The 26,506-nt window shown below is 42.1% G+C and overlaps 1 protein-coding gene across 4 annotated transcripts in view; it reads left to right on the top strand.

The window, feature by feature from the left end:
* ptpro (protein tyrosine phosphatase receptor type O) overlaps positions 1-26,506 on the top strand; it is a 161,635-nt gene that overhangs the window by 40,964 nt on the left and 94,165 nt on the right. For all 4 annotated transcript variants that reach the window (XM_059987594.1, XM_059987593.1, XM_059987595.1 and 1 more), the window contains exons 2-4: positions 13,255-13,534; positions 24,097-24,258; positions 26,186-26,338. In XM_059987594.1, the coding sequence (XP_059843577.1) occupies positions 13,255-13,534; positions 24,097-24,258; positions 26,186-26,338 (595 nt within the window). The remainder of the gene's footprint in view (positions 1-13,254; positions 13,535-24,096; positions 24,259-26,185; positions 26,339-26,506) is intronic.

The raw sequence follows: 26,506 nt of genomic DNA on the forward strand, positions 1-26,506 counted from the left end.
TGCCAGCCCAATTTTTGTTACCTGACTGCAGAGAGCGTGCAAATGACTCATCACAACAATCAAATTGTTGGTTATTACTTAATTTTTTTCTTGAATGATCTTGAATTTGGAAATTTTCGGTACGTGAGCAAATTCCTTATGCTTGGGAAACTGAAACAGGGAAACCGCATCTGTGCACTGAGCAATCTTCAAATAAAGCTGGTGGATCTGCTCCACTGGAGTCCTTATCAATGTGAGTTTCAAACACCTTCCCCACATAGATGTAATCCACTTGTCTAAATGTGTGCAGGTTAGAAATGCTTCTCCTGCACCACCTTGTGTTCATGCCTCCCAAGTGTATTTTGGATTAGTGAAAGAATTTGCCCAGTAAAATAACACATAGCATGCCTTGAGGTCAAGATCACCCTGCTGTCGAATTGCCTTGCAGGTGTACCAGGAGGCAAGTAGCTGACATATTGGTTCCTCCAAAAGACCTCATTCTTTCTTAATTTTCAAGAAAGGTCATTGACAACTTTTGAGTTTGAGTTTTCCTCAGACTGTTGATGGAAGAAACGCTGCCATTAGACTTGGTATGCTGTAGTGATGATGGGGCCAGTTGAAGGGAGAGAGCCTCCACTGGCCTCTGGATGGCAGCTGAACAAAACCAACACTAAATGTTAGATGTGAGCCCCTGCTGCTCTGGGCAGTAGCTATATAGTTCCTTTGAAAATAATCAATTTACATTAGCCATGTATTGAAGGTCTTCCTTAAGATACCTTGAGACCCTGCCCATGGAAAAGACTAGATAAGGAGCTTGGACAATGGGTTAATGAGTGGCACTGTTCATAGCTGGAGAGTTAGTGAGCTGCCAGTTTTGAATGCCAAAACATCTATAGAGAAGGAAAATGGTGATTCACCTCTTTTTATTTACTTAACAAGGAAAGGGAGCATCTATGCTGCGACATGGGTTACCTTTTCTATCCACTGGAGTGTTGATTTGGTTTGCCTTGTGTCGCAAACAACATTCCCTGTACATTGGAGCGTCTAGATGTTCAGTAGTCAGGATCAGGAGTCAACAGCCCTTCCAAGTTGAGATGAAAGAGTTATGACTAACACTGGCGTTACCAGAAGTTTGATTTTAAAAGCATAGGTATCTTATTTTAAAAGCCAGGTATCTTATGGGCACAAATTTTGAGCAATTCATCCTACTAACATTATTTTTAGTGAGTTTACTCCTACAGATGAGGTTCATCATTGTTAGAAAACCTAACTGAGACAAATTGCCATTTGCTGCACACATACAAAATACACAGTATAAAATATTAAAATATGTTTGTCAATCACACCATGGGGATTGCAGTGTTTCATTTGCTGTCTTTTTATAGAGTGCTTTCACCTAACTAGGCCATGCATGTTAAACAAGAATGCGCCATAACTGCACAGGTAGATAAAGTATTCATTAAACTTGTCAGAACAACGGATACAGTACAAATGGTGACGGCTAAGCATAGGAACTAAATCTGAGTAGTCATTAAAATCTATCAATTGTAATAATTAAAAAGGGCCAAATAAATTTTGTTATGGCCATCGGTTTATTCACTGAATTGAGCAATAACTATTGAACATTAGGATTGTTTGTTTTGTTTTTCAAATCATCTTTTCTTTTTACACAACTATTCATTTGCAATAGCGTCTGCTAAGTTTAAAATACCTAAAACAAAATGCCCTTCTGTCAGAAGGTGATGTCAGGTGGATGAATGCCTTAAACACAAATGTGGCAGTTTCTAAATCTAGCTCTATCCCTTTCAAAGTTAATTCAAATTAATGGCAGAACAGAGAATAGATTTTAACTGCCTTCCTGATGAAGTATTTCATTTTGCTTAGTCAATTTCTCTGTGTGTTTGCAAGAATTTTGTTATTTGGCTTTTATGTCTACTCGAGCATCTGAGAAATCTCAGTGGTGTTGTGGGTGAAACAGGCAGACTGAGATGAAGCAGGTACTGTGATTATGGATCTAGTAATCCTAATTCTATTCATGTCCTAATGCAAATTATAAAATTCAATTTAATTGCAATTTGGCACTTGGAAAATAAATTACCTGGAAAGTTACTAGGTCAGGCATGGACGACTTGGAAACTCATCCCACCTCTCAGGTAATGCCCAATTCGCAGTGAAGATTGACTCCTAATATATATAAAGGCAGTAATGCTCTCATGTTAATACTGACTACATCTCAAAAGTTAATGGAATATAATGTAAGTTATGGTGAGCGTTGGCTTTGAAACTAAATATATTGTAAGTCCTCATTTTGAAAGGAGTGCTGATGCCTATTCTAGTCTTGGTAAATTTGGAATCTATAGCAAGTGGAGGAAGATCCTCTTCATTGGCTGTCGGCATATGTGGTACAAAGGGAAATAGTTGTTGGTTTTGCTTCTTTTGATGTAAATTTGACGTATTACTAAGGTTAGCAACTGCCAATCCTTTTTTGGTCTTCAGATCGTTCTGCTTGCTTATTTAGAAATCATGGCTTAATGTTGAAAAATAGTATGCGGTAAATATTAAGCAAACACGAGAAAATTTTCAGATGCTGGAAATTCAAGCAGCACACACAAAATGCTGGTGGAACGTAGCAGGTCAGGCAGCATCTATAGGGAGAAGCACTGTCGACATTTTGGGCCAAGACCCTTCGTCAGGACTAACTGAAAGGAAAGATAATAAGAGACGTCGACAGTGCTTCTCCCTATAGATGCTGCCTGGCTTGCTGTGTTCCACCAGCATTTTGTGTGTTTTGCAGTAAATATTGACTATTTTGTAAAGGGATTTCCTGGCTAGAGACAAAGGTGCTAATAACAGGCAGTTTGTGCAAATTGCACTGCCAATCCAGTGTCCCAGTGCCCTGATAACCCTATAAGATTGAATAATAATATTCCTGCAAAATTATGTGGAGGGGATATTGTAAATAAATGTGAGAGAACTGTTGGTTAAACTGCCTTTTATTAATGGAAAATAAATTCTTGTACTACACTTGCACATGGCAAAAATAACAGCGACAAGAGTTCACAGTTTTTACATCAACATTCTGGTGTGTCAACTGAGATGATTTAATTAAACAGTGCTAATACCTCACCTAATACGAATGAATAAGTCTGTTTTGTGTTACTTCTGGTAATCATGAACTGCAAAAGGAAAGAAGACATAATAGAAACCAATCTTTTCTAAGTGATTGGTTTGAGGGTGTGAGGGTGATTTTATAAACTCGAATTGCAAAGTTTTCTGGTATTGGCTGATGGGCTTGCTCTTTTCACTGTCCTCCTTCGGGTTGGTTTAACGGTGGGGACCTTTGGCACGTTTAGAACTGTGCACAAGTTCTGTCTCGGGCTTCATTAATGTACTCCAGCAACACGGGAGTACAGTGGGAGAGGTTTTATTCGACGGGAACGTGTTGAAACTTCCTTGCATACATTCCTTACTGTACACACCGAATCAGAATGTTCCAGAATGTTAGTAGTATGCCGAGGGCGAGATCTATGGCATCCAAGTCTGGTGACCCAAGTCTGGACAAGAAAACCAGGTATGACTTGCAGAGGCCTATTTTAAGAGCTGAGGATCAATTCCGAGTGAGGTTGGAGGCAGCATTAACTCTGGCAGGGTTTGCAGGCCATTACTTCTTACAAAGTGAAACCCAACCCCATGAATGGCAGTGATGCTTCATTCCCAGATGAGCTCAATGCCTTTTATGCTCATTTTGAAAAGGAGAATAAAACTTACAGCTATGAGGGTTCCTGCAGCACCCAGTGACCCTGTGATCTCTGTCTCAGAGACAGACAATCTAGCTGTCCTTAAAGAGGGTGAATCCTCGCAAGGCAACAGGCCTTGATGGACTACCTGGTAAGGCTCTGAAAACCTCTATGATGACTTATGGTTTCACAGATGAAGTAGGACCTAGTTGGTAGGCTGGGTGAGGAAGAAGTTTTAAGGTATTCCACTCCTACTGTTTACACGTGGCTGCTGTGCTTTCTTGGTACATGGAAACGAGGTTCTCAAAGTTTTCCCATCTTTACTGTGAGTAGTCATACTCCCGAGGTACCCAGGAGCTTTGCAAGTAACTTTAGAGCAAGTCTTTGAATCTTAACTGCTGATCATTTTACATGACAGAGCTGGGTATAGTGTCTGTCTGTGAGTCCATTGTTGGTCTTGGGAACAATGTGGCCAACTGTGTATGACTGAAGGTCTTCATTTGGGAGAGGATGCTGACACTGGCTTGCTTATCTGGGATTTAGCTTCACTTGGATTTTAAAGAGGCAACATTGCAGGTGGTTTTTCACTCCCTTGAGGCATCAGCCATTGGTGGTCTGTCTTGTGGAGGAATTTGAGAAGGCAGGAACTTCTTCTGGCTGGAAGAACATGAATTTTGTGTTGGATTCAAGGTTCTAATCCTCAAATACACTTTGCCTCCATTGACTAAACGCTGGTGCTGGCTCATTGTCCTCATTGACAGGTGGTTGCTGGTCGCTGTACAATTAGTTTGACCGTGGGTAATGGGGGAAGATTGATCGAGGACCCTGGACTTGTGTGCATTGACTGTAAGGCCCATTCACCACTTTTAGTGAACAACTACTAGGGGTGATTGATAAGTTCATGGCCTAAGGTAGAAAGAGTCTATTTTAGAAAACCCAGCACATTTATTTTTCAACATAGTCCCCTCCTGCATTTACACACTTAGTCCAGCGGCCGTGGAGCATATGGATCCCTTCTTTGTAGAAATGGTCCACAGCAGGGGTGATTGATAGGTTTGTGGCCTAAGGTAGAGATGAGTTATACAGCTCTCATTACGTGCACGTGCAGTTCAACTCTTTGTGAGCGATAATGCAGAAAGTTTGAAGTTAATAACTCATCTCCTTCTACTGTAGGCCACAAACTTATCAATCGCCCGTGCTGTGGACCACTTCTGGCGGTCTAAGATGCAGGCTTCTACAAAGAAGGGATCCGTGTGCTCTACAACCACTGGACTAAGTGTGCAAATGTAGGAAAAATAAATGTGCTAGGTTTTCTAAAATTAACTCCTTCTACTTTAGGCCACGAACTAATCAATCACCCCTCATATGTCTTGATGGTCTTGGAGTATGAGCGAACACAGACAAAGTGGGATAAACAACACGCTTAGGTCTTTTAGTGATTCATTATATTCAGGGCACAGCATACCGTTAAAATAAGATGCCCCAAGTACACAACAGCAATCTTGCGGTGAGTTCCTCTCCTTTACTACAGAGGTGAATCATCTGTTAATTAAAGAGCTTTTTAAATATCAGGAGGATCCTGTTTAAAAATGCCTCCCTTGACTTTTTCCTCTCAAATTAACTCTGACTATAGGTCACAAGGTCCTGGAAAGAAGCATTTTGCAGAAAGCAATTTTGTTATTAGATCATTGAGTTAGATGGGGGAGAGGAAAGAATCATTAGAAGGGAATTTGGCAGTGTCAGCATTTCAAAGTTCAAAGTAAATTTATTATCAAAGTACATATATGTCACAATACATATTTATGAGATTCATTGCAGGGTTTTTGGCTGTAAGTGTAAACAGATTAGAAAAACTAAATCAGCAGCTGAAACACAGGTGCCTGCTACAAAGTCTCGGCAAAGCTGTACATGCCAGTTTGGATAATTTTATATGAAGCAATTTCTCATTAGTCTTGTTGAGGAAAAACAGTAAACTGTTGGCTCAGAAAGGATTGCTTCTGGAACATTGGCAAATAAGATTTCCACGACAGTCCAACCAGTTGTAGACGTTTGATATCGTAATTAAGTTTTGTCTTATCTTTGATATTTTTATTTCTGCAGTAGCTGCCTTGAACACCCTAACTGGTGCTCCCAATGCACTTAACCAATTTTTAGAGCTTAGATTTGAGATCCCTCACTTTTGGGTGTCCAGCACAGTATTAACCCAGGCTCCTCTATGTCTGTATATTGTACTGTTCCTTACTGGAGATGGTATGTGGACATGCCAAACTTGGGTGAATCATTTTAAACTGGGGTTCAGACCCTTGTTCAGAATGTAATTGTTGCAATGGGCTTGCTTTCCTTTTGTTCATTTGATTCATCAGACTAATGTATTGACCACAATCTTTCAGTAACTCAACAATGGCATTGGTGCAACCCTCTAGGCCTTCTGTGTAAACTCTCAGCAGCACATGAATTTGAAACAAGTCCCTTGTGCAGGGTTTACATAGAATAAGTATAGGACTTTTTCTTCATCAGATGTCAAAGTGATGTTTCCATGTTCACAAGACATTGATTTGATTTGCCATGAGCAGTACTGCATGACACCTTCTTGTATCTTCAAGTAATATGTTAATTAAGTGGCTTCATTGATAGCATATTTTAAGATTGTTAACTCTTGCCTGAAAGTCACACAAAATGAGTTTGGTTGGTTAAGTAGGAAATAGAATTAGTGTCATTGTACTACTGGATACAGCCTTCTCTATCGCGGGTAATAGGGCACATCTACATGAGATGCTGTCGCAGGAAAGTAGCATCCAGCATCAGAGAGCACCACCACCCAGACCGTGCTGTCTTCTCACTGCTGCCATCAGGAAGAAAGTACAGGGGACTCAGGATTCACACCACCAGGTTCAGGAACAGTTATTAGCTGTCACCCATAAGGCACTTGAACCAAATAGGAAACATCACTCAACTTCACTTGCCCCATCATTGAAATGTTGCCACAACCTTTGGCCCCGCTTTCAATGACTCTTCATCTCATGTTCTCAATATTTATTGCTTATTTATTTATTTGTTTGCTTGTTTGTTTGTTTGTACTTGCAGTTTGTTGCTTTTTGCACACTGGTTCAATACCCAAGTTGGTGTGATCTTTCATTGATTCTGTTATGGATATTATTCTATTATGGATTTACTGAGTATGTCAGCAAGAAGATGAAACTCAGGGTAGTATATGGTGACAAACATGTACTTTGGCGATAAATAAACTTATAAACTTAATTTTTACGTTTTTACTTTTTACTAGAGAGAGAGAGAGCTGTGACAAGCTGATGTGGGCAAGTGTCTTTCAGTAGGACGAGTTACCGGGTGCCCGAGTGAGGTGTGCAGGCACTAATATCTGTTTTAAATTAGTAGCAGGCAGAATGCTGGAGCAACTCTGCAGATCAGGCAGCATCAGTGGAGAGGAATGAGCAGTCAATGGTTGAAATGTTGACTTCTGTTTCTCTCCATCGGTGCTGTCTGACCCGCTGAGTTCCTCCAGCATTTTGTGTGCTGCGCTGTATTTCCAGCATCTGCAGAATCTCCTGTGTCTATTTTGAAAGAATACTTGTCAATTTTTTACATCCCCTCCCTCCACGTCCCTCTGGGCCTCATTTTCATTGCACCTTTGCTGCTTGCGAGGGAGTTGTAATCATCTTGGGTCTGACATCTGAAAATCGCTGCTTGCTTTTCTGTCCCTCCTTAATAAATTTACCATCCAAATAATTTTGATTGGAGTCAAAAGAGACGTTTGAATTCCCAACGTTCCGCTGTAGATGCCTTTGTAGGCTTTTGTTAATGATCTTAGCTGGAAGATCAAAATGCCAAGCATTCAAGGATTAGTTCATGCAACTACCGAGGGACCCAACCATAACAAAGCAATAAGCAGTAATAACTTCCCTCTCTGTCCCTCTCTTTTTCAAGGAGTGGAAGATGAGGTGTCATTAAGTAGGACTCGGAAAGTGGTTTGTGGATTCATGCTGCTAAGGGGAGTAGTCAGATAACAGAAGGCACGGGATCACACTGGGAAGCAGAACAGGCTTGAGGAGTCTTGTTGAAAACTCAGTACTTTGATGAAATGCTACTACATTTACCTGCTTTATATTAATGATTTCATTGTCATACTGTAATTGCAGTATGCTTTCTCTGCTCTATTTTTAAGATGAAAATTGGAAGTACTGGAGCATTTAACAATTATCGTGCTTAGAAAGAGTTCTATTTATGATTTACTGCCAAGTAGAACATGAAGATTTCTTTTCTAGAAATCGATTAAGGAAGTTGAGCCATCACTGGTTAATTTGTATTTAAATACACGAACAAAGGAACAAAACATCATGCATTATTCATTAAGAGTCACTAATTTGCAAAGTAATTTTCCTGCCATTGAAGAAGATAGTGTTAGTTTTGGCCACATTATGCCAGCTATTGTAAACCTGTCAACCTCTTCAGCTCATTACGCTCGCACAAGAAATTTCTGTCTTTTCTCAACTGTCTCTGACCCCCAAGACATCCGTTATTATTGTGCAATATATAAGCCATCCAGTGTTAATCTTCAGAAGCACAAGAAATTCTGAAGACGCTGGAAATCCAAAGCAACACAGGCAAAATACTGGAGGAACAGGAGGTCAGGCAGCAGCTAGGGAAATGAATAAACAGTGGATGTTTCAGGCCAAGACCTGTCTTAAGGAAGGGGAAGATAACAGAATAAAAAGATGGGGTGAGGGGAAGGAGGCTCGTCAGGTAGATGGGAAAGGTCAAGGGCTGGAAGGGAAGGGATGTGATAGGAGAGGAGAGTGGACAATAGGAGAAAGGGAAGAAAATGGAGATGATACGCAGGTGAGAAAAGAAGAGGCCGGGGGGGAGGGGAAATAGAAGAGGGGAGGGCAAGGGAATTTTTTTACCAGAAGGAGAAATTGATATTCATGCCATCAGGCTAGAGGCTACTCAGACAGAATATAAGGTGTTGAGCTTCCACCCTTGGTTTGATCATTTCTCTAATCCACTTGATACTGATGTATTCACAGTGTTCCCATCAGTGCCATTGGATTTAGATTCAATGATTCAAAGTACATTTATCATCAAATTATGTATGCAGCATACAACCCTGAAATTCATCTTCCCCACAGACAGCCTTGAGACAAAGAACCATGGAACCAACCCAGTCGAAGAAAGCATCAAACCCCCCTGCCCCCACATGCAAAAATATGTGCTAACCGCAAGACAAGAATGAGCACAAACACAGAATAAAAAACACAAAATCAAAAGGCATGTTTCAGTTCAGCTCAGGGTTCATTATCTGCATACCGCCCCAATTCAAAAATTGCTCAAATTGAGAGAGAATTTGAACGCAAGGGCCTTCCCTCAAGAGCAGCGAGCGAGTGGGAGAGAACGACCGCCACACTTCCCTCTGGCAGCAGTGAGCAAGAGGCTGGTAAGCAATACTGAACACTTGCTCACCCTCCGCACCTGCCTCGACGTTTTCAGTCTTCCTCGGCGAGAGATGGATTACTTACTGATGATTATAAAACGTTACCTGTTAAAGTTCCATGTTATGCCCATACGGAAATTACAGGAGGGAATTCTGAGGGTCAGGATTTATCAGCATTTGCATAGACAAAGCCTGATTTGGAGGAGTCAGCATGGCTTTGTGTTGTAAAGTCATGCTGGATGAATCGTTTAGAGTTTTTAAAAGTGATAATAAAAAATAGATGAGGGTAGGGCAATTGATGTCTTTTTGGACTTTAGCAAGGTCTTTGACAAAGTCCCGTGTGGTTGGCTGGTCTGTCTGGTCCCATCGAATCCAGGAGAAGGTGGTCAGGCTGATTCAAAATTGACTTGAAGGTGGGAAACAGAGGGTGGTGTTCATTCTCAGGAAGCAAGCTAGTGTCTAGTGTGTGTCTCGGAGGCTGGTGTTAGGATTCTTGTTACTTTTTTATATTGTATAAATAATTTGGATATCAATGTACAAAGCTTGATCAGCAAGTTTTGCAGATGACACCAAAGGTGTTAATTGATAGTGAAGGATGTTGTAAATTACAGAGGGATTGTAAGCAATTTGGAAAATAAGCCAAGAAGTGGCTAGTGGATCTCAATCCAGGTAAGTGTGAGATTAACGCAAGGAAATCTGCAGACGCTAGAAATTCAAACAACAACACACACAAAATGCTGGTGGAACACAGCAGGCCAGGCAGCATCTATAGGGAGAAGTGCTGTCGACGTTTCGGGCCGAGACCCTTCATCAGGACTAACCGAAAGGAAAGATAGTAAGAGATTTGAAAGTAGTGGGGGGAGGGGGAAATGCAAAATGATAGGAGAAGACCGGACGGGGTGGGATGAAGCTAAGAGCTGGAAAGGTGATGGGAAAAGTGACACAGAGCTGGAGAAGGGAAAGGATCATGGGACGGGAGGCCTTGGGAGAAAGTAAGGGGTGGGGAAGCACCAGAGGGAGATGGAGAACAGGTAAACAACTAAATATGTCAGGGATGGGGTAAGAAGGGGAGGAGGGGCATTAACTGAAGTTAGAGAAGTCAATGTTCATGCCATCAGGTTGGAGGCTACCCAGCCGGTATATAAGGTGTTGTTCCTCCAACCTGAGTTTGGATTCATTTTGACAGTAGAGGAGGCCATGGATAGACATATCAGAATGGGAATGGGACGTGGAATTAGAATGTGTGGCCACTGGGAGATCCTGCTTTCTATGGCGGACCAAGTGTAGGTGTTCAGCGAAATGGTCTCCCAGTCTGCGTCGGGTCTCACCAATATATAAAACGCCACACCGGGAGCACCGGACACAGTATACCACACCAGCCGACTCACAGGTGAAGTGTCGCCTCACCTGGAAGGACTGTCTGGGGCCCTGAATGGTGGTGAGGGAGGAAGTGTAAGGGCAGGTGTAGCACTTGTTCCGTTTACAAGGATAAGTGCCAGGAGGGAGATCGGTGGGAAGGGATGGGGGGGGACGAGTGGACAAGGGAGTCGCGTAGAGAGCGATCCCTGCGAAAAGCAGAAAGAGGGGGGGAGGGAAAAATGTGTTTGGTAGTGGGATCCCGTTGGAGGTGGCGGAAGTTACGGAGAATTATACGTTGGACCTGGAGGCTGGTGGGGTGGTAGGTAAGGACAAGGGGAACCCTATCCCAAGTGGGTTGGCAGGTGGATGGGGTGAGGGCAGATGTGCGGGAAATGGGAGAGATGCGTTTGAGAGCAGAGTTGATGGTGGACGAAGGGAAGCCCCTTTGTTTAAAAAAGGAAGACATCTCCTTCGTCCTGGAATGAAAAGCCTCATCCTGAGAGCAGATGTGGTGGAGACGGAGGAATTGTGAGAAGGGGATAGCCTTTTTGCAAGAGACAGGGTGGGAAGAGGAATAGTCCAGGTAGCTGTGAGAGTCTGTAGGCTTATAGTAGATATCAGTAGATAGGCCGTCTCCAGAGATGGAGACAGAAAGATCAAGAACGGGGAGGGAGGTGTCGGAAATGGACCAGGTAAATTTGAGGGCAGGGTGAAAGTTGGAGGCAAAGTTAATGAAGTGGAGATGGTGCATTTTGGTAAGTCAAACCAGTGTAAGACTTGTATTATGAATGGTAGGGCACTCATGGCCTCACAGTCTACCTTGTTATGATCTTCCATCCTTATTGTTTAGCTGCACTACACTTTATTCTGCATACTGTTGTAGCTTTACATCGGTCTACCTCAATGCATGGTGTAATGATCTGACCTGTATGAACAGTGTGGAGGATGAGCTTTTCACTGAGTCTTGGCGTGTGTGACAGGACAATGACATTTCAGTTCCAGTAGGGAGAGTACCAGAACAAGAAGTCCTGAGAGTGCAAGGGCATAGTGTGTTGAAAGCCATGTCAGAAATAGACCCAGGATGGTAAGAAAGGCATTGGGAACATTGGCCTTCATGAGTGAGGGATTGAGTACGTATAGAAGACGGGATAGGGACATTGTATAAGTATTTAATTTATTGTGTACACTTTTGTGTTGCCCAATTATAGAAAGGTGTGGTTAAACGGAAAAGAGCGAAAAGAAGGTCTACAAGGGTGGTGCCAGGGCTAGAAGCCCTAAGTTATAGGGAGGGGTTTGCGAAGCTGGTCTTTAATGCAGAATGAGGGGTGTCTTACAGAAATGTTTAAATTATGAGAGGCATGGATAAGGGGGATAGCAACAATCTTTCTCCAGGGGAGGAGAATCTAAAAGAAGGGGGCAGAGGGTTAGAATGGGGGAGGAAAGATTTAAAAGGGAGCTCAGGGAAACACTTTCTAGATAGAAGGTGGTGAGTATATGGAATGAGCTGCCAGAGGAGGTGGTTCAGGCAGGTACAATAGATTCATTTAAGAAGCACTTAGATAAATACAGTACATGGAAAAGCAGGGTATAGGGAGAATTTGGGAAATTTTGACTAATTGTGTGGACACTGTGGTCATTATGGACTTGCTAGGGCAAGGGCTTCTTTCTGTGATGACTTGCTCTAGGACTCTGCATTGGGGACCGAAAGGGGATCAGACTGGGAAGTGAGGCCTGTGGATAGTGGAGGTGGAGTTAGTGCAGTTTTGGGGGGGTGGGGAGGGTTGAAGATGCTGAAGGAAGTTAGAAAGTAAATGAGGTCTCCAAGCTGAAGTGAAGGTCTGTGCTAATAAAACCTTGCTCTTAGGACAATCGCAATGGGTGCACCGCAGAACAAAGTGGCCTAACGGTAGTGCTCTGAAGTATTGTTGCACGCAGAATTCCTGTCATTGGAATTCCAAGAATATGTGAATGTGTGAAATAGCAAGTGTCAAATTGTGACCAGAGTTGCCTGCCTACTCCTGTGCGGCGGACTGATTAGATCTGGAAATCATTGCAAACACGTTTCTCACTCAAAGTAACTCATTATCACTAGTGTTAATATCAAAAAGAAGCTTTATATTCTACATGTGCATTTCTAGTCTGTGCTACGTTCTAATGGATTTTTAAAACTCTTTGTCTTATCTTAATTAAAGCACAGTTTCTGACCTGAAAATGCACATGATTTTGGTAAGAGCAAATAATTTAGTGAATGGACCGAAATTAGAATTTCTCCTCTGCAGTATATCCCCGGTACAAGGCTCAAGTTCATAACATGGATTTTCCAATTCATTGAATGTATCTGATGTGTAGCAGACTGTCTTAAAGCTTGTGAACTTTCTGCTGTTCCCTTTCACTTCTTGCACATTCTCTGAAAGTAATTCCATCTGAATTACATTTATGTTTAATTTATCACTTTCTTGTGAATGCTGCTTGTATGGTACCATACGCTTGTGTTGCTGCTGCAAGCAAGTTTTTCATTGCACCTGTTCATACATTTATATTACAGTAAACTCAAACTTGAACTTCTTTTTCCAGGGACTCAGTATTTGCCCAGTGTTTGTATTTTCCTTTAACTGTGTAGACTGATGAATTTCTATGCTTGTTTGTATGTCAAATGATGAGAAAGCTTTTCTTGTTTCACTTTCGTACTTGCTCTTCTCATTCCCTTGGTAATTTTCTGTTCTTTCCACCCAGAGTGCCTTTGCGATCTCTGCCACCGTTAGTGATGACAACCAAATCATAGTGTCACTCCAGCCATCAGATGTGACCAATGGATCCTCTTGGTATTATGTGAAGATAACACAGTCTGTTAACCTGACTAGTTATAAACTCCAGTTCAAGGACTTCAACCATACACTCCCTCCTCCTGTAGTCTTCAATGCTTCTTACCATGGAATCTACTACTTGATTACTCTCCTGATCGGAAACTCGCAATCAACTGCTAAGCCAGTGCACTTGGTTGCTGTATTAACAAGTAAGTTGTTATTATGCTGCTTATCAAGTTAAATATAGGTTGCTGTTGCCTTGGTAAGGGATATCTGCCTGGGAGGTTCAGGTGGTATACAAGACAAATGATGAAACATAATTTCTCAATGCGCCTGTATTCCCAGATCAGAGAACATTCTGTGGCCTGTGATTTTTTTGTTCCCCAGCATAAATTGTACATTTGGACTTGACTTCATTTAATGAACAATAAACAAGTGCACTGTTAGTGTCTTTGTCCAGGAGTCTTGGAATTTGATTAGCTACTCAATAGATTAAGTATAAAAGGTTTCACTGGTGTTTAGTTGAAGCTAATAAATGTGGTTGCTGCATTTGTTTCACATCTCCATGGAATAGTGTAGAAATGATTACACACTTCCTTGATCCAAGCCCCAATCATTCATCTAAACATAGAACAGTACAGCTCAGGAACTGGCCCTTCTGCCCACTGTGTTGTGTCGAACCAGCTGAAAAGTCAATTAAGAAAACGCAGAATCTAATGCCTCCTACCTAGACCGTGTCCATATCCTGCTGTGATTCATTCATCTATTGCTTTCTTTACTGTTCTCAATAACTGGACGTGTAGAATCACGCATGGGAGCATTTCTCATCCTGAGATCAGGGCATGTGAATGGACACATTTTATCAGTCATTTGGGATTCCTTGCATCACCAGCATCATTCATAGTAAAATAATGGCTGATACTTCTGTCAAAATAGGACAGCTGAGTGCCAGGTGAGTTTACTAATTGTTAGAAATGAATCCCTCATCTACACGACTTCATTAAGTCGCTAATCGCTTGCTATTAAATGTAAAGAAAAATGTCTTTGAATGTCTTTAAAGTATTGTCAATTATTTTGAATGGAATTGTTTATGTATGCAGTTGCTTCAGAATCAAAATCATTAGTGACAAGCAACATTAAAGACTATGAAGTATTTGGAGAGGAAAGGAAGTTTTCTGGAATTTGTATTTTACCTGAACAGTAAAAATCATTTCCCAAAATGGTTGTGATCATATGATTTCAAGAACTGCTCCCCGCCCCCCACCAGCACAGGAAATTAAAAACAATGGGGGGGAGGGGATATAAAAGGCAATGGTCCATCATTTGCCCCTGCTGCATGCATCTCCTTAGGAGCTGTCTGAAGAACCATGTTGATAAAGGACCTGCAGTGTAGGGGCATCAAAAGTCTAATGAAAGTTGGCTCTTTGAAATCGGGGACTGGAACTTTGAAGGAAGGAAGGAAGTAGTTGTGCAAAGGAACGAGGCTTTTAATCAGATTTCAGTTCCTCTAATCCAGTTTCAGTCCCTTGGTTTTGCTTTTCGCCACAACATCTTAAGACCCAAGTGGTAAGGGTTTACCTGCATTTTAGGATCCACTTCAAAAATTGCAAAATAAAATTGACTTTTAATTAAAAGCCATCATGAATGCCTGTTGGAATGCTTTTTTTCTAGAGGACAATGTAGCTGAAAACACAGTTCATACCGCAGGAGATTCTGCAGATGCTAAAACTCCAGAATGACACGTACAAAATGGTGCTGGAAATCTGCGGGTCAGGCAACATCAGTGGAGAGGAACAAACAGTGTATTTATTCCTCTCCATAGATGCTGCCTGACCTGTTGAGTTTTCCCAGCATTCTGTGTATGTTTAGTGGCTCCTGTTCTTATCATTCTTGTGGAAAACCTGGCACTGATGGTTTAGATTTGAGGATCTAGGGTGCTTTCCTCCCTCTTACCTCCAGGCTGGTTGAGGCAATTCCAAAATGTAGTAGGCCGCACAAGCCCACTGCCACAGGCTCAGTCCTTGAAAGGTCTGTAGTTGGTCCATCGAACCCATACTTCTCTCACTCCCTGTTCCCTCACCCCTGACCAATACCATTCATGTCAATACTCATGCATGCCTATGTGCACTGTCACCACCATCTCTCCAGCATCCCTTTCCCTGCTTTCCAGACCAAGCACCGGAGCAGTGAGATCTGCTGTATGAGACACAGAGAGAATCAGTGTCAGGTTGTGATCAGGTCGGAAATCTGCACCAACAGGAAGACCAGAACACTGATATCTAATATTGAAAAATCTGCACTTAGTGCAAGTTGTTGATTTAGAGATGCTGTTGAGAAATCAGTGTAACATTCAAACCAACGTAAACTCCTTAGTGCTTGGAAGTGTCATATTTTTTAGCAGGTATCAGAATACTAAATGAATCTTGGATTACTTTGCCTGACATATTGATTCAAACATCAGCTGAGAAGATAAAGTTAATTGATTAGCTTTATTTGTCATATGTACATTGAAACGTCAGAAACACGCGCTGTTTTGTGTCAACGGCCGACACAGTCCAAGCATTGTGCTGGAGGCAGCCCACAAGTGTCAGCACACTTCTGGCGGCAACATAGCATGCCCGTAACTCAGTAACCCTAGCCGTGCATCTTTGGAATCTGGGAGGAAAACAGGGCAGCCTGAAGAGACCCACACAGTCATGAGGAGAACGTACAGTGGGAACTGAACCCTGATCAGTGAAATCTATAAAGCAATGCACTAACCTGTGTTTCCTTGTAGTACTGAGGTGCCGCACATAGTTCAGAAAGCAAATTACCAAGGGATTGACTAACATTAGAAAGGGATTGGAGTTTAAAAATACTGTTCCATGCGTAGAGGGTATTGTTAAGGCTGCACGTAGAAATAGCAAAACAAGTTAAACAGTCTTCTCCTTTGAAAAGATAGGGGATGAAACATACAAACCTAAGAAGGCATGATAAGACAGGTGTTTCCTCTTGTGAATATTCAAAACAAAAGATATCGTTTTTATAAGAGGGCGGTGATCTAATATTGGAACACCAACATCTCGATGTTTTTATTTCACTCACAAAATGCTGGAGGAACTCAGCAGGCCAGGCAGCAGCTGTGGAAGAGAGTATAGTTGACATTTTGGGCCAAGACCATTCATCAGGACTTGATGATGGCTCTCGGCCCAAAACGTCCACAGTACTCTTTTCCGTCGATGCTGCCTGGCTTGCTGAGTTCCTCCAGCATTTTCTGTGTGTTGCTTGGATTCCCAGTATCTGCATATTTCCCTTGTTTGTTTTAATTTCATATATCGATTGTTTAGTCGAACAGGTTACTTGCGCTGTACAGATTAAAGACCAACTGTAGATGGTCTCCAGGAAAGCAGCTTTTTATGTAAGTATAAGGAAATCTGCAGATGCTGGAAATTCAAGCAACACACACCAGATGCTGGTGGAACACAGCAGCATTTTGTGTGTGTTGCTTTTTATGTAAGTGTCCACACATGCTGGGCTGGGCCATTGGTGCTGCAGGAGTGAGCTCGTATCACGGATTTCTGTAGTTGACAGATACGAGGCGAGGTAGTGGTCATGTAGGAAGGGCATTCCAGAGCTTCTGTTGGATTTGACTGTGTGAAGTAAGCAAAGGGAAATGTTGGGCAGTAAACTCTCAAACCTGTGTGTTGGGGTGAGGCGGTGGATTAACCCGGACTGTATGCAATGCAATTTGAAAAGTATGAAAATTGCTATTGCAATTCACAGGTCTGTTGTCTAGAAATTCAGTGAGGTAACGCTGCTTACTTCTTGACCTGGTGCAGTTGACCTCATCCAGAATGAGAGGTGAGAATGACCATTTTTGGTACCAGGAAACTGACGTACTTCCTGCAGTGATTGACATTTGATCATCTGAGCTCATTTCCATGTCTGGAACAATGCCAGTCTCTGTGCAGTGCGAATAAATCAAGTTGGCTTGGGAACAAGCGTCCTGGCTTAGGGTTTGTACCGTAGCTCTGTGATTCCCCAGGCCTGAACTGTCTCTCATTCACCACCACCTCCCCAGCCCCCACCCCCCAAGCACACACAAAATGTCAGTGGAACTCAGCAGTTCAGGCAGCATCAATGGAGGAAACTAAGCAGTCAACATTTGGGCCAATACTTTTCAGGACTCAAAGGAAGGGGGCAAAAGCCAGAAAAAAGGGGGGGGGGGCAGAAGGTTACAGTTGATAGGTGAGTCCAGGTGAGGGGGAAAATGAAAGGATGGGAGAGTGGGGTTGATGTAAGAAGGTGGGAAAGAATAGGTAGGGCTGAAAAAGAAGGAAACTGGTTTGGATAAGACAGTGAAATAAAGGGAAAGAGGTGGGAAACCAGAGGGGTTTAAGAGCAGGTTATGAATGCAAGAGAAGAGAATGGGTGAAAGACCCAAAAGAATGGGGGGGGGGATGGGGAGACATAAAAGGGTAGAAGCAAACAGAGGAAAGTTAGAGAAACAGACATTCATGCCATTAGGTTGGAGACTACACAGACAGAACATAAGGTGATCTTCTGCCAGCCTGTGTTTGGTTTCATTGTGGAGGCTGTGAACAGACATGTCGGTGTGGGAATAGGAAGTCAAATTGAAATGGCTGGACATAGGAGACCTTGTCTGTTGCAGATGGTGCTCGCTGAGTTGGTTCCCCAACCTGTGTTGGGTCTCGCTTGTGCCTGTGGAGGCTGCACCAGAAGCACTGGATACAATAGGTGACACTCACTTGCAGGTGAAGTACTGCCTCACCTGGAAGGACTATTTAGGACCCACAGTGGTGGAGGTGTAGGGGCAGATGTAAAATTTGCAACACTTGCAGGGGTAAGTGCCAGGAGGATGATCAATGGGGAAGGGCAAGTGGACGAGGGGGTCTTGTAGAGAGTGATTACTATGGAAAGCAGAGGTGGGTTGGGAGAGATATCCCCTCCTTTTTCAGTTCTGATGAAGAGTCCCAGCCTGTAGCATTGACTGTTTGTTTTCTCTCCTTAGATGCTGCCTGACCTTTTAAATTCTTACAGCATTTTGTGTGTGTTCCTCAAGGTTTCCAGAATCTGAGATGGGGCAAGTAAAGTTATCCCCACAGGCTCACGAGCCTGATGGTTGAGGGGTAATAATTGTGTCTGAACCTGGTGGCACGAGTCCTGAGGCTCCTGTACCTTTGTGATGCAGCAGTGAGAAGACAGCATGCTTTGGGTGGTGGGGTTCCTTGATGACGGATGCCGCTTTCGTGCAACAGCATTCCATGTAGACATGCTCAACGGTGGGGAGGGCTTTACTTGTGATGGACTGGGCTATATCCATTACTTTTTGTAAGATTTTTCATTCAAGGATTTGGTATTTCCATACCAGATCATGAGGCGACCAGTCAACATGCTCTCCACAGCATACCTGTAAAGGCTTGTCAAAGTTTTAGATGTCATGCCAAATCTTCACAAGCTTCTAAGAAAGTAGAGGCGCTGGGTGCTTTCTTTGTAATTGCACTGATGTGCTGGGCCCAGGACAGGTCCTCTGTCATGATAACACCGAGGAATTTACATTGCTGATCCTCTCCACCTCCGATTCCCGATGAGGACTGACTCATGGACCTCTGGTTTCCTCCTTCTGGAGTCAATAACCAGCTCTTTGGTCTTGCTAACAATGCACGAGGGGTTATTGTGGCACCACTCAGCCAGACTATCTGTCTCCCTCCTATATGCTGACTTGTCACCACCTTTGAATCGGCCAATGACTGCAGTGTCCAATATTTCTCTGACCATTTCTATAACAGTGGCAAGATTTGGAGTATTAGATTCAGTATTGTTAGATTTTAGATTTAATAATGTAATCTTATTTTCTCCAATAATTACTCCATATCCTCAGTCACGTCAGGCCTTCCGCACAAGGTCAAATGAACTATGCAGGTTTTATAATGGGGGAACAACTATTTAATATTTTAGCCACTTCCTTACTCTAAAAAATGAAATCTTGATCTCCAAATCTACCTCGTTGTGACTCTTGCACTTGATTTATCTGCTGCTCTCCATTTTCTCTGTAGCACTTCTCTGCTTTGCCATACCTAACTCGATTCACCTATGTATGTAATGGTCTGTTAGATGACACACAATCTAAAGCTTTCCTGAGTTCAAAGTAAGTTACATTATTAAAGTACATGTACCTAACCATATACAGCCTTAGAGATTCATTTCTTATGAGCATACTCAATAAATCTATAGAATAATAACCACAACAGAATCTCTGAAAGACTGCCCAGCTAGGACGTTCAACTACAGTGCAGAAGACAACAAACTGTACAAATACAAGAAGGAGTAATAATAAACAAATAAGTAATAAATATCAAGAGCATGAGACAAAGAGTCCTTGAAAGTGAGTCCATAGTTGTGGGAACATTTCAATGATGAGCAAGTGAAGCTGAGTGAAGTTATTCCTTTGGATTCAAGAGCCTAATGGTTGAGGGATAGTAACTGTTCCAGAACCTGGTGCGAGTCCTGAGGCTGCTGTACCTTCTTCCTGAAGGCAGCAGCAAAAAGAGAGCATGTCCTGGGTGGCGAATGTCCCTGATAATAGATGCTGCTTTCCTGCAACAGTATTTCACGTACTCAGTGGTTGTGAGGGCTTTACCCATGATGACTGGTACATCATAGGATAATAGATCTATATCTAAACCAATTTATCCTATCTCAGCCTCTAAGGAACTCACATTTGAGATCAAGCTTGAATCAAAGTGCCAACAAAATATATGTTAGTATTATTCTACAAGAATTCAAACTTGACAGTTATGTTTTCAAGTCTAGTTTTCCAACTCCTGAATGTAGTTTACACCAGCGTACAGTGTCTTTCCTCTGATCCCTCTGTGCACACGTTGCTCTTCATACAGTGACTCAAACAATATTTCTCCCTCAACCACCCTCATCAAGACAGCTTCCTTTATCAATAGTTCAAAGCCTCGTGTTCAAATTTACCTTAGAGATTCATGTTGCGAATAATTTTGTGATTGAGGTGCTCCGAAATCTCCACATGACATAGGAGTTGCTGTCGAGCAGAAGGTCACTCATTTGCTTTCCTGAAGAATGTGAATAGTGTATTGTTTTAAAATTTCTGCATAAATGAGACTACTGTTTTCAGACAATTCCTTGTTGTTGCAATATCTCTGCTTATGTAGTGAGCAATTTCAAGTTCCTGGGTGTCAATATCTCTGAAGAGCTAACCTGGACCCAACTTATCAATGCAGCTACAAAGAAGGCAAGACAGCAGCTATATTTCATTAGGAGTTTGAAAAGATTTGGTATGTAACCCAAAACACTCCAGAATTTCTACAGACGTACAATGTAGAGCACTCTATCTGGATGCATCACTGTCTGTTATGGGGGTGGGGGGGAGGAAGTGCGCTACTGCACAGGATCAAAGTAAGCCACAGAGAGTTGTTAAATTCGTCAGCTCCATCACTGACACTAGCCTCCGTAGTATCCAGGACATCTTCAAGGAGTGGTGCCTCAAAAAAGCGGCGTCCATCATTAAAGACTCCCATCACCCAGAATACACCCTCTTCTCATTGCTACGATCAGGAAGGAGGCATAGAAGCCTGAAGCCTGAAGCCTGAAGGCACACACTCAGCAATTCAGGAACAGCTTTGTCTGCTGTGCCATATGATTTCTGAATGGACATTGAACCCATGTCTATTTCTTTGCACTACTTATTTAATTTAACTATTTACTATTTGGATGCGAGCAGTGTACTGAATAAGGTAGATGAACATAGCACAGTTACAGATTGGCATGTGTGATGTTGTGGGCATCACTGAATCATGGCTGAAAGAAGATTAAGGCCGGCTACTTAATGTCACATTGTAGGCAGAGGGGATGTTGTTGCTCTGTTGGTAAAAATGAAACCAAATCATTAGACAGAGATGATATAGGGTCAGAAGGTGTTGAATCGTTATCGATAGAGCTAAGATCCTGATAGGAGTTGTATGCAGGTCCCCAAACAGTAGTAAGAATGGTTCAACTTACAATGGGAGATAGAAAATGCATGCCCAATGTTACAGTAGTCATGGGGGATTTCAATGTTCAGGTAGATTGGGAAAATCAGGTTGGTGCTGATTCCAAGAGGGGCAGTTTCTAGAATGCCTGTGACATGTCTTTTTAGAGCAGCTCGTGGTTGAGCCCACTGCAGGATCAGCTATTCTGGATTGGGTGTTGTGCAGTGAACCGGAATTGTTTCAAGAGCTTAAGGTAACAGAACCCTTAGGGGAAAAGTGATCATAGTATGATGGTATCCACTCTGAATTTTGAGAAGGAGAAGCAAAAATCAGATGTATCCGTATTACAATGGAGTAAAGGGAATCACAGAGGGATGAGAGAGGAGTTGGCCAGAATTGATTGGGAAAAAACACTGGCAAGGATGACAGCAGAGCAGCAATGGCTGGAATTCTGGAAGCAATTCGGAAGGCATAGAATATATTCATTCTAAAGAGGAAGAAGTTTTCTAAAGGAAAGATGATAGAACCATTGCTAACAAGAGAAATCAAAGCCAAATAAAAGCCAAAGAGAGGGCATACAATAGAATGATAATTAGCAGGAAATTAGAGGATTAGGAAGCTTTCAAATACCAACAGGAGACAACTAAAAAAGTAATTAACAAGGTAAAGATGGAATACAAAAGTAAGCTAGCTAATAATATTAAAGTGGATAACAGAAGTTTCTTCAGATACAAAAAGTACAAAAGAAAGGTGAGAGTGGATATCGGACCACTGGAAAATTATGCTGGAGAGGTAGTAAGGGGGTCAAGGAAATAGCGGACAAACTAAAGAAATATTTTACACCTGTCTTCACTGAGGAAAGCACTAGCAGAATGACAGATGTTCCAGGTGTCAGGGGTCATGACGTGTGTGAAGATAACATAACTAGAGAGAAGTTTCTTGGGAAACTGAAAGGTCTGAAGGTAGATAAGTCACCTAGACCAGTTGGTGTATACCCCAGAGCTGTGAAAGAGCTGGCTGAGGAGATTGTGGAGGCATTAGTAATGATCTTTCAAGAAACACTAGATTTTGGAATGGTTCCAGAAGACTGAAAAATTGCAAATGTCACTCCACTCTTCAAGAAGGGAGAGAAGCAGAAGAAAGGAAGTTATAGTCCAGTTAGTCTAACCTCAGTGGTTAGGAGAATGTTGGAGTCAATTGTTAAGGATGTGCTTTCGGGATGCATGGAGGCATATGATAAAATAGACTGTAGTCAGCATGGTTTCCTCAAAGGAAAATCTTGCCTGACAAATCTCTTGGAATTTTTTGAAGAAATAACACGCAGGATAAAGAAAGATAAATCAATTGATGTTGTGTATTTGATTTTCAGAGGGCCTTTGACCAGGTGTCACACATGAGCTGCCAAACAAGCTACAAGCCCATGGTATTACAGGGAAGATTCTGGCGCAGACAAAGCAGTGATTGACTGGCAGAAGGCAAAGAGTGGGAATAAAGGGAGCCTTTTCTGATTGGCTGCTGGTGACTAGTGGTGTCCCGCTGGGGTCTGTGTTGGGACTGGCTCTTTTTACATTATATGTTAATGATTTGGATGATGGAATTGATGTCTTTTTTGCAAAGTTTGCAGACAATATGAAGACAGGTGAAGGGGCAGGTAGTTTTCAGGAATTAGGTGATAGAAGGACTTAGGTTAGGAGAATGGGCAAAGAAGTGGCAAATGGAATACAGTGTCGGGAAGTGTATGGTCATGCGCATTGGTAGCAGAAATGAAAGGGTTGACTACTTTATGAATGGAAAGAAAATACAAAAACTGAAGCGCAAAGGGACTTGGGAATCCTTGTGCAGGATTCCCTAAAGGGTTAAATTGCAGGTTGAGTCTGTGGTGAGGAAAGCAAATGCAATGTTAGCACTCATTTCAAACAAACTTGAATATAAAAGCAAGGATGGAATGTTGAGACTTTATAAAGCACTAGTGAGCAGTTTTGGGCCCCTTATCTTAGAAGGGATGTGCGGAAACTGAAGGGGATTCAAAGGAGGTTCATGAAAATGATTCCTGGTTTGAACAGCTTATCATATGAAGTGTGTTTGATGGCTCTGAGCCTGTATTCATTAGAATTCAGAAGAATGAGGGGTGACCTCATTGAAACCTATCAGATGGTGAAAGGCCTTGACAGAGTGGATGTGGAGAGGATGTTTCCATTGGTGGGAGAGTCTAAAACCAGAAGACACAGTCTAAGAATAGAGGGGTGTCTGTTTAGAACAGAGACGAGGAGGAATTTCTTCAGAGAGTAGTGAACCTGTGGAATTCGTTGCCACAGGCATCTTTGGAGGACCAGTCTGTATGTATATTAAGGCAGAGTTTGACAGATTCATCATTGGTCAGGATATGGGGAGAAGGCAGGTGACTGGAACTGAGAGGAAAATTGGACCAGCCATGTTGAAATGGTGGAGGAGACTTGATGGCCCAAATGGCCTAATTCTGCTTCTGTTTTGCGCTGTTATATACTATATATACTTACTGTAATTCCCAGTTTTTTCCACTGTTATTATGTATTGCATTGTACTCCTGCTGCTGAGTTAAATTTCATGATGTGCCGGTGATAATAATCCTGATTCTGATATTTCTGCCAGATTTTTGTTTCAGATTATTTCTAGAAAATGCGAGAATATAAGAGCTCAGTTCTTGATTCAGTTACTTCTCATAAAAGAAACCTTGTTTATCCATGTGCGCACTAATGCCTTTTAACTATCACTGAGGCTTCCTCTGTGTTCTCTAGAACCTCTTCCTATCAACAGTGTGGCAATATATGATTACAAGCAGTCGCCACAAACTGGAGTCCTATTTGATATTCAATATCCAAAGCAGACCACCAACTTTTTCTCAAGGTTAAAATTAAGCTACTTTGAAGGCAACCATTACCGATCATCCCTCCACAAAGGTAAGAGACATCAATTAAGTGGATGCTGACCTGTTTCAGGCAATGCAATTGTGAACGATAAAATTATTTTTCTGAGGCAGTTGTAGATTTCCTCTCAGAGAATAATAAAACAGATTGCTTGTATGCAGAAATGAGTCGGCAAAAGAATGAGTTAGCAAATTTTGAGAGAACGGTCTTGGAAATTACAGTATGAGCAACACATACAAAATTCACGCATAGTGGCAATTAACTCTTCAAGGAGTGCAGGGACTTAGGATGGTTTTTGTTGTAAGGCTCTGTACATCGAGGCAGCCGGGTATGTTTGATGAAGCAATAGGTCTTTTCCTATCCATAGTGTTAGACATCCTGGAATTTGCCTCAGTTGTCCAGCAGAAGATTCAGTGTCCATGTATAATAATGGGGATCTGTTAGAGACTTATTTAGTAGTAACAGTTTAACTTATAATGTAGGTTATAATCAGAGATGGGGCTTAACCTAACAGTGTAGTATAGCAGGCTGAATTTGATACCTGGACAATCTGGCTTTTGCACTGGTTTTAGCCCGTTCAAATTTAGTATGATTGGAAATTGCAAGGCCTAATTCAAACCTAATAAAACAGTTCAGAACTGTTCTAAGAAGCAAAGTTGATATTTTCTTGTTTTGAGAATGAATTTTCATTCTAAAGTAAGCCCTCACGCATTGCATAAATTCCATTTGTTAGCTGAACTAAAGGTGTATTATGGAATATAAGGAGCTAGAAACCAATTTTTTCACACTTACTCAGAGTTGTGGGTCATTTGAAAGCTGTGTGTGGAAGTCTGTTGAAGATTCAGATCTTCAATTTTGAGATTCAAAGGAGTGAGATTGCCAGATTTCCAGTGTACTGATGCGCTGTGTTATTCTCCACATGATACCATCTATTGGTCTACTCCAGGTTCTCACTGCTGACAGTGCTTTGCCTAGCAGCTGCAATCTTAGTAGCTGGTTGTTAAAGGGACATGCTGCAAGACAAGCAGTGTTCTTCCTGCTCACAAGGGAGCATTGCTACTGGATGAATGGAATTATGAGGAGGAGCTGGGAAGGTGATCTCAAAGGAGAAGTTGAGCACAGTGATGAAGAACTCTATCAATTGGAGACAACCCCCAAGAGTTACAGGCAAATACTTCCTGCAGGAGGCTGTCTTGGGGGGGGGGGTCTCAAAAGCCCGTGAATGCTTGTGCTTTAAGCAAATCTGCCGTAGCAGGCTGAAGGTGATGGAGATGGAGCCTTAGGTATAGAGTTTGAGTGACATCATCAATAAGTAGCAAACAGTGGGATGTGGCAACAATCATGGTAGAGCAGCCTGCAATGATCCTAAGACCATGACCTTGGCAAAGCAGCCCGACAGAGGTGGGCTTGCAGGAGGTCATAGATCTCGGTAAGGACCAAGAATACAGTTAACATGGTTTCAGGGGCAGAAGACTGGTAAACCTTGGTCAGTATGTAATAGTGATCAATGGTCCTTTTTGAGACCAGTAAAGTTGAAGATCACACAAGAGATTAATCTTGGACATTGCAATCCTTTTGGTGTCTTTAGGGAAGTTTTACTGGCTGGGGTGGAGGATAAGCTCTATGTGCGTGCATGTATGTGTGTCTCTGCATGTGCACGCGTGTGTACAGAGATCCATCACTATGTTGGGAATCAAACAGTGAACCAGATGTACAAGTTCAATTAAGCCAGTGGTAAACTCGGCAGTACTATTTATATTTTGTGTTGCATGAGGGAATTTTTAGACCTGGCAGCTTTTCTCCCAACATTCTGGATACTTCTTGCACAAGCATTATTTATAGGAATATCTTAGGGCCCTTACCATCATTGTAACTTTTAAGAATTGTCCCCTTTGTAAATTGCCTACTTGTTCACATTTTTTATTATCTATACCCATTGTGTTGTCTTTTTCTCAAACAGACTTTCTGAAAGGCAAATTAATTTTCAACACTTGGCTACCAGGAACATGTTACAGTAACATCACATTGCAGCTGGTGGCCGAGGCCAACGTCAACAGAGTTCCATTAATGGAGTACAGTGCTGTTGGTCATGAACCGAAACATCATCGAACAGGTAAAAACCTATCTTGTCTGTCTTTCCAGGACAGTGATCCAGTGGTACCAAGGAAAATAGGTCACCACAGGGCAACAGGATCTCATCCATCATGGTGGATGTCAGAGGGTTCATTGGCTTTTTGGACTCGATGGGAAACATCAAAGCACTAACCGGGCTGCTGAATTA

The sequence above is a fragment of the Hypanus sabinus genome, chromosome 13, assembly GCF_030144855.1.
Source record: "Hypanus sabinus isolate sHypSab1 chromosome 13, sHypSab1.hap1, whole genome shotgun sequence".
Classification (NCBI taxonomy): domain Eukaryota; kingdom Metazoa; phylum Chordata; class Chondrichthyes; order Myliobatiformes; family Dasyatidae; genus Hypanus; species Hypanus sabinus.